At 45.3% G+C, this 14831-nt stretch overlaps 1 protein-coding gene across 2 annotated transcripts; it reads right to left on the bottom strand.

The window, feature by feature from the left end:
* Positions 1-736: 736 nt before the first annotated feature.
* LOC125464483 (protein ABHD15-like) lies at positions 737-14492 on the bottom strand. 2 transcript variants are annotated; one of them, XM_048556839.2, is made up of 3 exons: positions 13326-14492; positions 6121-6255; positions 737-4594 (listed from the first exon to the last, which is right to left on the bottom strand). In XM_048556839.2, the coding sequence occupies exons 1-3, from the start codon at positions 14096-14098 to the stop codon at positions 4075-4077; spliced, it is 1428 nt and encodes a 475-aa protein (XP_048412796.1). In that variant the 5' UTR covers positions 14099-14492; the 3' UTR covers positions 737-4074. The 2 variants fall into 2 exon arrangements, with proteins under 2 accessions (XP_048412796.1, XP_048412797.1); XM_048556840.2 differs by lacking the exon at positions 6121-6255.
* Positions 14493-14831: the final 339 nt, after the last annotated feature.

Below are 14831 nucleotides of genomic sequence, written 5' to 3'. Positions count from 1 at the left end.
GGAGAATTCCAAGATAATAAAATGTGAGGCTGGATGAACACAGCAGGCCAAGCAGCATCTCAGGAGCACAAAAGCTGACGTTTCGGGCCTAGACCCTTCATCAGAGAGGGGGATGGGGAGAGGGAACTGGAATAAATAGGGAGAGAGGGGGAGGCGGACCGAAGATGGAGAGTAAAGAAGATAGGTGGAGAGAGTGTAGGTGGGGAGGTAGGGAGGGGATAGGTCGGTCCAGGGAAGACGGACAGGTCAAGGAGGTGGGATGAGGTTAGTAGGTAGCTGGGGGTGCGGCTTGGGGTGGGAGGAAGGGATGGGTGAGTGGACGAACCGGTTAGGGAGGCAGAGACAGGTTGGACTGGTTTTGGGATGCAGTGGGTGGGGGGGAAGAGCTGGGCTGGTTGTGTGGTGCAGTGGGGGGAGGGGACGAACTGGGCTGGTTTAGGGATGCAGTAGGGGAAGGGGAGATTTTGAAACTGGTGAAGTCCACATTGATACCATATGGCTGCAGGTTTCCCAGGCGGAATATGAGTTGCTGTTCCTGCAACCTTCGGGTGGCATCGTTGTGGCACTGCAGGAGGCCCATGATGGACATGTCATCTAGAGAATGGGAGGGGGAGTGGAAATGGTTTGCGACTGGGAGGTGCAGTTGTTTGTTGCGAACTGAGCGGAGGTGTTCTGCAAAGCGGTCCCCAAGCCTCCGCTTGGTTTCCCCAATGTAGAGGAAGCCGCACCGGGTACAGTGGATGCAGTATACCACATTGGCAGATGTGCAGGTGAACCTCTGCTTAATGTGGAATGTCATCTTGGGGCCTGGGATGGGGGTGAGGGAGGAGGTGTGGGGACAGGTGTAGCATTTCCTGCGGTTGCAGGGGAAGATGCCGGGTGTGGTGGGGTTGGAGGGCAGTGTGGAGTGAACAAGGGAGTCACGGAGAGAGTGGTCTCTCCGGAAAGCTGACAGGGGAGGGGATGGAAAAATGTCTTGGGTGGTGGGGTCGGATTGTAAATGGCGGAAGTGTCGGAGGATAATGCGTTGTATCCGGAGGTTGGTAGGGTGGTGTGTGAGAACAAGGGGGATCCTCTTGGGGCGGTTGTGGCGGGGGCGGGGTGAGAGGGATGTGTCGCGGGAAATGCGGGAGACGCGGTCAAGGGCGTTCTCGATCACCGTGGGGGGAAAGTTGCGGTCCTTAAAGAACTTGGACATCTGGGATGTGCGGGAGTGGAATGTCTTATCGTGGGAGCAGATGCGGCGGAGGCGGAGGAATTGGGAATAGGGGATGGAATTTTTGCAGGAGGGTGGGTGGGAGGAGGTGTATTCTAGGTAGCTGTGGGAGTCGGTGGGCTTGAAATGGACATCAGTTACAAGCTGGTTGCCTGAGATGGAGACTGAGAGTTTTTATTTCTCCATCACCAAATCGCTTGTGGTATTTTTCCCCTTCTATTAACCACTGCCAGTAAATCACCTGTATTTTCCAATTAATTGATTTATGTGCAGAGCTTGTAAGAATAATGCAGACCATCAAGCAGGAGGGTCTAAATCAAAATGGTATTGGAAGGGGAGCACCTTTTTTTAATATATCCAGAAGTGCTCTTACATACCAACATTTTTTCTCAATCACCGAATCACCTTTTTTTCCATCTGTTGTAATAAATAACTCATGTTTTCCAGCACTTTGCTGTTTAGTTTCTAGAAGTAACTTCCACCTGATGCAAATAAAACCCTATTACTTTCCAGGAAATCCCTCTCACTGGATTGTTTACCAAAAGCACTGCCAAGATTATCGTTGAACTCCCTCATATACAGACTAAAACCCACATGCCATAGCTCAAAATCCAAACTCTTAAAATATAAGTCTCGCACCTTGCATCACACTTCAACCCAAAGAAGAATAACAACTGCACGATGTTCTCAATTACATTGATTCTAAGACCAAGGGTCACTATTTAAGGGTAAGGGGTGGGCCTTTTAAGATAACTGAGGAGAAATGTCACCTTCAGCCTGTGGAATTCTCTGCCACAGCAAACAAGGCCAAAATATTGAAGACTTCGTAGAAATTTGTAGGTGTGCTTCTGAAGACTAAATGTTTGTTTTCTGGCTGTATCTTTGATCCAATGTACCAAGTTTTAAAATTAGCCATGACCATGTTGAATGGCAGGACAGGGTCAAAGGGACAAATGGTCCTCTTCTGCTATATTCTATGTTGGTATATATTTCTATGCTACTCCTTCACTAGCGATATACAGTTGTAGTAGGTGTGTGTACTATCTACAAGACGCACTGCATCATTCACCAAAGGTGCTATGGAAGCAGCCTTATGACCTGTACAACCTAGAAGAGCAGTAGATGAATGGGAACACTACCAAGTTCCCCCCCAAGCCACACATCATTCTGAATTGGAACTGTACCGCCATTCCTTTGTTGTCGTAGGGATAAAATCCTGAAATTCCCTCCTGAAAGTATTCTGGGTGTCCCTAGACCCCAAGGACTGAAGCAGTTCTTGGAGGCAGCTCACAACTATTTTCTCCAGGGCAAATCAGAGATGCACAATAAATGCTGGCCTAGCTAATGATGCTTAGGCCCATGAATGTTTTTTGTAACCAATTATTTAAGAGTAATGAATACAGAAACCTGAGAGTAAGATACTTATGACCAATGGCTGTCGTTCAAGAGTGTATTGGAATTGTCTCTGCTTTGAACAAGGACAATACACATCTGTCTTGTATCTTTCTACCACTGCATATTAACTGGTCTTCGGAATGTGAAGCAAGGCTTTACCAGTCCAGGTATTAGGATAGCAATGGATAATCCTAAAACCTAATTCATAATGGAAACATGTTCGTTTGTTTTAGAGGTAAATTAACCTCAAGTGTATCATTGTTGTATTTAGTTAATATCCATGATCATTCCTTGAAAGAAAAAAACTCTCCAATTTGATACAGTTTCAGAATGATTTTCTGTTTGAATTGCAAAACCCTGAAGGACACAGGTCTGCAACAATGCTTTGGATGTCTGTAAAATCTGTTAACAAATAAGCACACAAGGGAAAATTATAAATACAGAAAAATAATCTGGGCAATCGAGGCAGATCTATCAGCACCCAGAAGCAGAAAGATGAGTTAACTGTTCATGTGTCCCTTTCCTAGTTCTGATGTTTTGAACTTTTGGGGTCATTTGCCACGGAATGATGGTAAAATGAGGTACATGTAATTGAGAATCCACTATTCACCCAATCTTTTCTTCCATTATCTTGATAACAGCAATAATTCTGATTAATAGGAAGCTAATTCTATATTTCCCATATTGCACCATCTACGAAAATCAAAATCCAGCCATTAACCTGTCTTTGATAAGATGTTTGTGCACATCTCCAAAAGTTTTTGATTTCAAATTTCTCCTCCTACCAGAGTTTAGGAGCAGAGGGTATAATCAGAACAAAATGCTGCCCATTTAAGACAGATGACGAAGAATTTCTTCTGAGGGTAGTGAATTTGTGGCATTCTTATGGCAGATGACTGTAGAAGCTGGGTTGTTAAGTATATTGAGAGCTGAGAGATTTTTAAACAATAGATGGAATAAAAGGTTTTCAGGAAAGGGCAGGAAATTGGAAATGAGGATTAGCCACGATCTCACTGAATGATGGAACAGGTTGGCTGAATGGTCAGCTTCTGTTCCTACCTCATGGTCAAATGGCACAAGTTGATATTGGCATTGTGGTCAGGGTAAACTGCAGTGGTATAGAATAGAAAATAGCTCCTTTTTAGTACAGCAAATACAAATAAGTTTGTTTTTGTACAATACATTAATACAAATAACTGCCTCTCTCAAAACAATTGCAAACTTTATAATTATTTACTTATACTTTTGAAAAATACTCCACCTTCTCAACTATGTATGATAAAATGTAACTAAGTTGTGAAACGCTTACAGAATACATTAGAAATGTATTAAATTAATAAGCATACTAATACCTAAGCACGATCTGTCGAGATTTACACATATAGAAATTGGATCTAATAATTCTACTCTTGATCATCTGTTTTATATTTAAAGATTGATACCAAAGACAAAATGTTTGTTTTTCATCTTGTGTATGATCGTTGCCAGTTAAAAATTTCATGAATATTCTGAAAGCAAACAGATTCTTTGTGAGTAGCAGGTCCCCTCCTTTTGTGGGATGTTATTGACCTTTTTCTTCTGTAAATACTTTTTGTTCGTTCTTCAGCCCTAAAAAAATCACTGACTGATTTGAAGTATTCCAGTACAGCTTCATGGCTCCATGAGGAACAGCTGCTAGTTAAAAAGCCACAATGTCCTCCATGATTCGTTAACAGAAGGAAGAAATATGGGTTGGTTTCAAATAATTCAAAAGGCAATGTAACCTCTGGATTACCTCTGCATGGGTCATCTTTGCTGCAGATGCAGAGAAGAGGAACTGCAACCTCATCCACGTCCCTTAGTGGATCGTTCTTCTCCCAATAGGAAGCCCAGCTCAAATTATTGACCTTTGACTGACAAAACAATGTTTCCTCCAATTCCCTCAGAGTGCAGCTCCTGAATAACTTCTCTGTATCTATTATTTCTCCAAGAACGGTGGCATATCTAGAAATATGGAGCAATATAGCAATGAAATTAATGAGAAGATTGATACATTTTGTGATACTACATGTGATTTTAGATAGAGATGACATAGAAAGAGTCCTAGGTTGCCAGATGAAATCGTTGAGAATATGCAGTAAACACAATCAACAGTATGCTAAATTATTTTTCTACACCAATTTTTCACAACTCCTTTCATAGTTGCTACCAGTTTACCATGGTCAGTTTTGGCCACCGTGGGCTAGGGCAACCGTTAAACCAGGGACGCGGTGGTAAGGAGCTGGTTTCGGGTGTCAGTGTATAGTTACAGGGAAAGACAAAAACAAAGTTGTATTCAAGAAACTTAATTGTCTAAATAAGACAAATAGAAACTTCATATTTCTTCCTATTTTTAATTTGTTAAAGGTACAGTATAAATACCAGTATAAGCCCTCTCAAAGCATTTGCCAGCCAATGAAATACTTTCAAAATTGACTGACTCATTGACTACTGCATTTCCTTTTTAACAATCTGTGTACAGCATGTTATTCCCACAAACAGTATTCAGAGGACACCAGGATACCATCTCTTGACTTCAAAATATTGCCAGGGAATCTTTAGTTTCTTTTTGAGTTAGTAGGTTCAATTTAACATCTCATCTGAACAACAATACTGTATTGGAGTATAACTTTGACATTTGAGTTTCAAGTACTACAGCCAAACCTGACCATAACCTCTTGGTCAGCGGTGAGGGTGCTACCACAGATAACGCACATAGTATAGGTATGGACGTCAAATCGACGAGGTTTGGGTAAAGTATTTTTAATCAACTTGTTTAGACGCCTAGACAAATGGGATTTGAATCCAGAGGCAGGGACTCAGCACCTGCACCATGTGATCTCCAGATTATTTACGGGGAGGAATTCACCAGTTCTAATTATCAATATTTGGCAAGGCGCTGGGGATGATTAACATTTGACAAAGGTACAAAACACTGTCTGGAGTGCACTCTGCTCCTTTTAGTCTTTGAGGGTCTTTCAGTAGATATTACTACTGTCTGCCTTCAGTCAGTGATAAACCTGTTGGATATTAGTAGAAAATATAATCTCATTTGATATGTTTTCCAGCATTCAATCATTGTGATCAAAAATATTTCCCATTCAAGCAATTGCTTTTGAAATGCAGCAACTGTTTGATATATAAACACAGCAACTATTTTATATCAACAATATCCGATTGCTCAGAAATAATTAGAACTGCCGATGTTGCAGTCAGAGCTAAGTGTGGAACTGGAGGAATACAACAGGCCAGGCAGCATAAGAGGAGCAGGAAAGTTAACATTTTGCGTCAGGACCCTTCTTTAGAAATGTGGGGGGTAGCGGAGTGGGGAAGGGAGCTCAGAAATAAATAGAAGGGATGGGGCTGTGGAAGGTAGGTGAGAATGGTGATAGGTGAATGCAGGTAGAGTGTGGTGGTGATTGGTCAGGGAGTTGGGAGAGATACACTTGCCCTTACCCCCTCCACCCTCCATTTAAGGCAAAAGAACAAACCTTCTGTTATCGGACATTGGTTTATCTGCACATCCGTCAGCTTGGTCTACTATGTCCGCTGCTCTGGATGCAGCCTCCAGTACATCAAAGAGACCAAGCATAGACCCGGCGACTGTTCTGTAGAGAATCTGCGCTCTGTATGTGACAAACAACAACACCTTCTGGTTGCCAACCATTTTAACTTCCTCTCCCACTCCCTGGGTGACATGTCCATCCTGGGCCTCCTCCAGTGTCACAGCGACACCACACATAAACTGGAGGAGCAACAGCTCAGGAGCCTATAGTCCAATGGTCGAAACGTGGAATTCACCAGTTTTAAAAATCTCCCCACCCCCCAGCCTCATGCCACGTTCAATCCTCCTCCTCATCCCAACCTCCTTGACCTGACAAATTTGTCTATCTTCTCTCCTCCCTATTCCCCCCCCTACACATCCCACTGACCAATTCCTACTTGCACTCACCTATCACCATCCCACCTACATTCCCGAGCCCCACCCTCCCCTCTAATTATTTCTCAGTTGTCTCCCAACCTGTTTTGGAAGAAGGGTCCTGACCCAAATAGTCAACTTTCCTGCTCCTCTGACACTGCCTGGCCCACTCAATATATAATTGCTGTTTTTTTTGAAGGGGCAGCACTGGCTATGGCATGAGGTATTTCCAGTTCTTTGGACAGTGCTTGGAATCTGATGGTTCAGCATCTGTTTATAGAATCCCGGCAGTGTGGATCCAAGCCATTTGGCCCAATATATCCTCACCAACCCTTCAAACAGATTCCCACCCAGACGGACCACCTAACCTTCGCGTCTTTGGACTCAGAATGGAAACTGGAGCACCTGAACTGAACCCACTCAGACACAGGCAGAATATACAAACTCCACGCAAACAGTTTCCCAAGACTGGAATTGATTCTGGGCCCCTGGCATCGTGAGGCAGCTGTGCTAACCCCCATGCCACCCATCAAATCATAAGAGAGATGGGACTTCCCTTTTAATACTTCATCTGGTGAACTTTCTCTGTCCTTGTATTATAGTAACAGGCTCACTCGTGTGTTGAACCCTAATGTGGAGCTCAGCCGCAGATTTCTTTTTGATCTAAACTATGTTTAGATGTGGGTGTGCATTCTGAAACTTCCAACAGTTTTAGTAACTATATATCTCTCAGCTAGGACAAAGTTTCTCAGCAGAGTTTATCTAAAACTGCATCAGATTAGAGTTCACCCAGTCTTAAAAATATTCTGCAAATGAATATTTATTTGGGTTAATATGTAACCATTGCAAAGGTTGGAATTGGTGACTGACGTGAAAAGGATTTGAGGTAATTTTTGTATGTCTGTTTTCCAGGAGTGTTAATTCTTAAGACAGTCTTACATTCAGTATTTTCTTTCAGTGACCTATAGAGAAGATCACTAAATTATAGTTCATTTCCCAGAATTACATTACAGTAACTTGCAGCTTACAATAACTTAGAATCTTGTGCAGAAGGCTCAAAGGCTAAATTTCACTCTCCCAACTTGAGTAGTCGATGGGCCAAGTTGTTACAGAACATGCCCAATATTAATTTCAATGGATATGATAAGAAACTGAGGCCTACTGCTATCAAGCTGCTACTGCTATTCAGTAAGGTCATAGTTGAACTTTTACATTAATTTTGTTTTCCCAGCTGTTCCCTCTTTCTTTGTTACCTAAAAGTTTGTTGGTCTCAGTCTCTAATATACGGAAACACCGATTATCCACAACCTTTGCAGTAAAAAAAACTTTAAAATACTTAAACTCTGAGGTAAGATGTTTTTCTTTGTCGGAATTCTAAATGGCTGAAGTATTTTATGTTAAAATTGTCCCCTATTTTTGACTCCCCAGCACGTGCCATCTCCCCTTTTTAAGAAATATATAGATTTCAATAAAACCACCACTCATTCTTCTTAATTCCAGACAGCATTGATTCATTCTGGACAATCTCTTTTCATTGGACAAGTTTGTCATTTCAAGAATCAATCTACTGAAACTTAGCATCACCCCTTCCAAGGCACATATGTTCTTTCTGCAATAAGGAGATCAAAACTACACGTAATACACCAAATGTGATATCACCAAAGCCCTACGTAATTTCTTATTATTCTACTCCAAGGCCTTTGCAAATCATTTTCCTTCCTAATTGCTTGATGTACTTTCTGATGTACTCAAACAATTGTTGTCAAATGCTCCGACCATTTCTGACCCAGTTGCCAAAAACACCACCTAGTGCAGAACTAATCTGCAAACATAGTTGAAATCCCGGTCTAATTTTCAATATGTGCTGAATTATGTCATTGTGAGAACATTATCTCGTTGTCCCAAAGGTAGGGACAAATAATTTACCCTCCATGTAAAGTAAGAGTTTATTTCAGTATGGAATTGGAATTGAGTTATTTCAATGATTGTACAGGGTTATGCAAGGATTTTGCTGCCTTTAGATAACTTGGCTTCTTAAAAACAAGTGGGATTTTACTTTGAAAAGACTCGTGTCTTTAGAACATAAATAGATGCTAGGGAATGCACAAGAGCAGTCAGTTTTATAACACGGGACCACTTGAAGACAAGACCACAAGAAAAGACTGATAACGTTACAAGTGAAGAATGAGAAATAAATAGTTTCACCCAAAGACTTCTTCCCGTTATTCTCACAGGATATGCTTAGTGCAGCTATCTCAATGAATTTTCATGTCTTTTGATTCATCACCTCTTAACTGGACCAGCCATTCAAATATTGAACAGTTCTGAGGCTAGGAATTCTGTGGCAAGTAACTTCCATCTACAAGGCACAGGTCAGGAGTATCAGATAATGGGAACTGCAGATGCTGGAGAATCTGAGATAACAAAGTGTGGAGCTGGATGAACACAGCAGGCCAAGCAGCATCTCAGGAGCACAAAAGCTGACGTTTCGGGCCTAGACCCTTCATCAGAAAAGGGGGAGGGGGAGGTGGATCGAAGATGGATAGAGGAGAAGATAGGTGGACAGGAGACAGACAAGTTAAAGAGGCGGGAATGGAGCCAGTAGAGGTGAGTGCAGGTGGGGAGGACAGGTCAAGGGGCCTAACTTGTTCTTCCCCTCATCTATCCCCTCCTCCCACCTCAAGCTGCACCTCCATTTCCTACCTACCAACCTCATCCCATCCCCTTGACCTGTCTGTCCTTCCCGGACTAACCTACCCCCTCCCTACCTTCCCCCCTACACTCACCTTTACTGGCTCCATTCCCGCCTCTTTAACTTGTCTGTCTCCTGTCCACCTATCTTCTCCTCTATCCATCTTCGATTTGCCTCCCCCCTCCCCCCTCCCCCTTTTCTGATGAAGGGTCTGGACCTGAAACGTAAGCTTCTGTGCTCCTAAGATGCTGCTTGGCCTGCTGTGTTCATCCAGCTCCACACTTTTGTTATCACAGGTCAGGAGTATGATGGACTATTCCCACAGTCAAGAAGGTTAACACGATCCAACAGAAAGCAACCCACTAGACTGGCATTCTCTCTCTCCACCAGTTTAGAGTCACAGCATTTTTACAGGATGGTAAAAGGTCCATCGTATCCATATTGGTCTGAAAGCATCTGTATACTCTAATTCTAATTCCATTTCCCAGCACCTGGCCTATAATTGTGTGCGTTATGGTATTTTAAGAGCTTTTCCAAATACCTCTTAAATGTCTTGAAAATTCTTGCTTCTACCACCCTTTTAGGAAAAGATTTCCAGATAACCAGCACCTTCTAGGACGAAAAAAAAATCTCAAGTCCTCTCTAAACCACCAGTTTCTGATCTTAAAACTGTGCCCCTTGTATACTCCAGATAATTGGAACTGCTGATCCAGGAGTATGAGATAACAAGGTGTAGAGTTGGATGAACGCAGCAGGCCAAGCAGCATCAGAGGACTGGAAAGCTGACGTGAAGGGGCCAGACCAGAAACATCAGCTTTCCTGCTCCTCTGATGCTGCCAGGCCTGCTGTGTTCATCCACTTCCACACCTTGTTACCCCTTGTACAGTGACCCCTACACTAAGGGGAAAGGTCTCTGCCCCTTTACAGAGCACAGCACAGCCTTCCATGTACTATTAACAAGATGCTTAGTAACAAATCACCAATTGTCTTTTAAGAGAACTTTCTTATAACCTCCCATTTAGAAGGGCGGGTGACAGAGAAGCAGGGAAAATCCACAACCTCTGCAGGTTCTCCTCTGAGCCAGACAACATCCTGCCTTTATATTCAGTTGGTCACAAGCCTATAATTCTCACCTAAACTGCACTATGGACTGCAATGCTTCAAGAAACCAGCCTACCACCACCTTCTCCAGCAAAGTTAGGAGTGTCCAATAAATGGAACAAAAAACAAAGTTGCTGGAAAAGCTCACCAGATCTGGCAGCATCTGTAATGGAAAAAATAGATTTAACATTTTGGGTCCAGTGACCCTTCCTCAGAATGCTGAGTGTACAAAACACACCTCAAAGGCAGGTGGGACTTGAGTTCTGATCCTCTGGGCCATTTACTCATTCAAGGCAAGAGGGTACTTCAGAGGCAGTAATACTACCTTGCACCACAAACCTCCATAAACTGGTGTTAAAGGGCAGTTGATACTGAAATGTCTATCGAACTGCAGAGCTTTACTAACCTCTAGAACTGCCTTGTAACAGTTTGAGTGGACAATGATACTTTATTAAAACGTCTAACACTGGGCTCATTTTATTTTCGCCTCTGTCAATGCAGCTGAGAAACCAGACTTAACTGTCATTGAGAGCTGTGTGCCTGCTAGCACGCAGTTGTTACTCGGGGGCTTTGACTAGCTAGTTAATTGTTGCTGCAGTGTTATAAACAATTCTCTTGAGGTTTTGAGGCAGAGGAGAGCAGAGTCTGGGATGCATCATAAAAACACAAAATGATATTTCCAAGATAATAAAATGTGAGGCTGGATGAACACAGCAGGCCCAGCAGCATCTCAGGAGCACAAAAGGTGACGTTTCGGGCCTAGACCCGTTATCAGAGAGGGGGATGGGGGGAGGGAACTGGAATAAATAGGGAGAGGGGGAGGCGGACTGAAGATGGAGAGAAAAGAAGATAGGGAGGGGACAGGTCAAGGAGGTGGGATGAGGTTAGTTGGTAGGAGATAGAGGTGCGGCTTGGGGTGGGAGGAAGGGATGGGTGAGAGGAAGAACAGGTTAGGGAGGCAGAGATAGGTTGGACTGGTTTTGGGATGCAGTGGGTGGAGGGGAAGATCTGGGCTGGTTGTGTGATGCAGTGGGGGGAGGGGACGAACTGGGCTGGTTTTTGGGATGCGGTGGGGGAAGGGGAGATTTTGAAGCTGGTGAAGTCCACATTGATGCCATTGGGCTGCAGGGTTCCCAAGCGGAATATGAGTTGCTGTTCCTGCAACCTTCGGGTGGCATCATTGTGGCACTGCAGGAGGCCCATGATGGACATGTCATCTAAAGAATGGGAGGGGGAGTGGAAATGGTTTGCGACTGGGAGGTGTAGTTGCTTATTGCGAACCAAGCTGAGGTGTTCTGCAAAGCGGTCCCCAAGCCTCCGCTTGGTTTCCCCAATGTAGAGGAAGCCACACCGGGTACAATGGATGCAGTATACCACATTGGCAGATGTGCAGGTGAACCTCTGCTTAATATGGAAAGTCATCCCAGCTCTTCCCCTCCACCCACTGCTTCCCAAAACCAGTCCAACCTGTCTCTGCCTCCCTAACCTGTTCTTCCTCTCACCTATCCCTTCCTCCCATCCCAAGCCGCACCTCCATCTCCTACCTACTAACCTCATCCCACCTCCTTGACCTGTCCATCTTCCCTGGACTGACCTATCCCCTCCCTACCTCCCCACCTATACTCTCCTCTCCACCTATCTTCTTTTCTCTCCATCTTCGGTCCGCCTCCCCCTCTCTCCCTATTTATTCCAGAACCCTCACCACATCCCCCTCTCTGATGAAGGGTCTAGGCCCGAAACGTCAGCTTTTGTGCTCCTGAGATGCTGCTTGGCTTGCTGTGTTCATCCAGCCTCACATTTTATTATCTTGGATTCTCCAGCATCTGCAGTTCCCATTATCACATCAAAAGATATTTCCATTTGTTTGATAAGATTCCTCTAATTTTTTACATGTCACCCCAAGATGATGTTTATATTAATGCTGTTTGATTTGTTCACTTTAAAAAAGGAGAGGATGAAAGACTTTGACATTTGGATCAGGAGCTCCCTGGGGTGTGGGTTGTTCAGTATTTCTGGAAAGTTCTTTAAGCATCACTCAACTGTGCCCTGGCTTGAATCTTTGTTGGAACTACTGTGGATCATGGTAGTGTGGGTGACTCTTAAGTGCTGGCTTCACCACTAAAGCCCTCATGCCTTGAATGAGTAAATAGAAAAAGAATTTCTGCTAGAAGTCTTAAGAGACTCCCACTTCCCAACCCAGGAGGGTGGCTCAGTGGTTAGCACTGCTGCCTCACAGTGCCAGGGACCTAGGTTCGATTCTGCCCTCGGGTGACTATCTGTGTGGAGTTTGCACATTCTCCCTGTGTCTGTGTGGATTTCCTCTGGGTGCTCCCGTTTCCTCCCACAGTCCAAAGATGTGCAGGCTATGTGATTTGGCTGTGCTAAATTGCCTGTAGTGTTCAGGGATGTGTAGGTTAGGGGGTTGGGTCTGGGTGGGATGCTCTGTGGGCCAGTGTGGACTTGCTGGGGTGAAGGGCCTGTTTCCACACTGTAGAGATTCTATGATCTCAATTCTGAATTTATGGGGAACCTCACCAACTGTCCCAATCCTATTTTTTTTTGCAATTCTACCTGTCAGCCCAATCCCAAACATTATTGATCCACCTGACAACCCAATCCTGAAGTTTTGGGAATCTCACCTGCCATCCCAATTCCAGAATCTTGGCAGTCCTGCCATTCATCTCACTTCTGGAATGTGGGAATACCGCCTCCTGTTTCAATCCCACATTTTAGGGAATACTGCCTTCCCATTTCCAATTCCAGAGTTTAGAGAATACCGCCTCCTGTTCGAATCCCGAAGTTTAGGGGATACTACCTGTAATTGCGATCCGGAGTTTGGGAATACCGCCTCCCACTCCCAATTGTGGACTTTTGGGAATCCTGGAGTTTATGAAGTTCCCCACCCCAACCACCTCCCGAGAGATCAGTGCTGGGATTTAGGGTGTCTTCCCCCACCTCTGGCAGCGCGGAGTTTAATCTTTTACCTGCTCAGGCTGGTTTTCTGGTAGCACAGCATGAACCAGCGGTAGAGGCCGTGCGGCCCATCCTCCAGCCAGTGCTGACACCGGAGGATAGGGGAGATACAGGCGGCCGCTGTCATGTAGCTGGACGAGCCGCATTCGCCCAGGTAGGACAGCAGCAACGCCGAGCCGCTGCTCTCGCTGGCGGCGAACAGCGGGGCGAGCGGGTGCTTGTAGCGGATGTAGCTGACGGCCTCCCGCAGGTCCGAGGGGTCTCCGAAGGGCAGCAGGCGGCGGCTGGTGAGCGGGACGCTGTTGTGGAGCCGCCGGTTGAAGAGGAGAGGCCGGTACCCGCGGCGGAGGGCGAGCTGCAGCAGTCGGCGGCAGTGGCCGCTCACCGCGCCCAGGTTGTTCGGGATGAGCAGCAGGATGGGCGGTGGAGTGTCCCGGTATCTCCGGTTCCCTTCTCCTAACTCCTCCTCCCCGCTGACAGCCCAGTCCAGACCGATCACACCCCCGTCCGACATCTGAAGGTGCTCCCGAACTAAGTGCAGGCTCCCGGGTCCCGGCCACAAGCCGCTATACAGCGTCTGGAAGTGAGGCCAGCCCGCCCGGGGGCACAGCCAGAAGCTCTTACAGTTCCGCGTCAGGTAGCTGGACAGAGCTGAAGGTTTGCAGATCAGCTTCGGGACGCTGTCTTCCCCGTCTGCCTCCCGAGTTGCTGAAGTGACAGTGAAGTATAGTCCGAGCAGTAGGGCGAACAGCACTAACCAGACAGCAATTTCCCAGATCACCATTTCCCACTGCCTTAACTAACTGGGGTAGGAACTGAAACCGCCAACAGTCCAAACTCTCACTCTTTTCTAGAGGTTAATTCGGAATAGTGAATTCTCCAAGTGTACACAGTCCAAACTCTCACTCTTTTCTAGAGGTTAATTCGGAATAGTGAATTCTCCAAGAGTACACAGTCCAAACTGCCACCTCTTTCCCCCTCTTAATGATAGCGCCTTGTCCCTTCAGCCCCGGCAATGAGGTGCAGCATTCACATTTGCAGAGCTACTCGCCAACACTGCAACCGTTAATTCCATCTCTGAAATCCCACCTTCTCTTTATTCCTTTTTCTGCACAAGTTCATCCAAAATGGGGCGGGTGTGGTAGCAGCGATCCGTCTTTGGGATCTAGAGTGTAAAGTGCGTGTCGCGGTTTTGCTTTGGACGCCTGCCTTGGTGGGAGGCGGGTAGGGTGGTTGTAAATCACCGAGAGGACGCTCGCTCACTGTCTTGGCTTTTTGACCTCCTCCCGCGATCATCTCGATCGGTGGGAATTTTACTTCGGAAAGTTTATCCCCTCTCCCGTCCCCCGTAGCCCTTCGCCCCCCCCAAAAAAACTTCAACTTCAGAATCAAGTATACAATCTTTCTTTTTTCAAAAAAATCTTCACTTTAAGAAATAAAAGAACTTTCGTTTGTGTAGCGCCCTCTCGGAATTTGCCAAGGGACCTCAAAGAGGCAACCACGTTGGAAATTCAAAT

This window comes from Stegostoma tigrinum, chromosome 27, assembly GCF_030684315.1.
Source record: "Stegostoma tigrinum isolate sSteTig4 chromosome 27, sSteTig4.hap1, whole genome shotgun sequence".
NCBI lineage: Eukaryota > Metazoa > Chordata > Chondrichthyes > Orectolobiformes > Stegostomatidae > Stegostoma > Stegostoma tigrinum.
The sequence above is the reverse complement of the archived record's forward strand: the minus strand, read 5'-3'. Positions and strand labels throughout refer to the sequence as shown.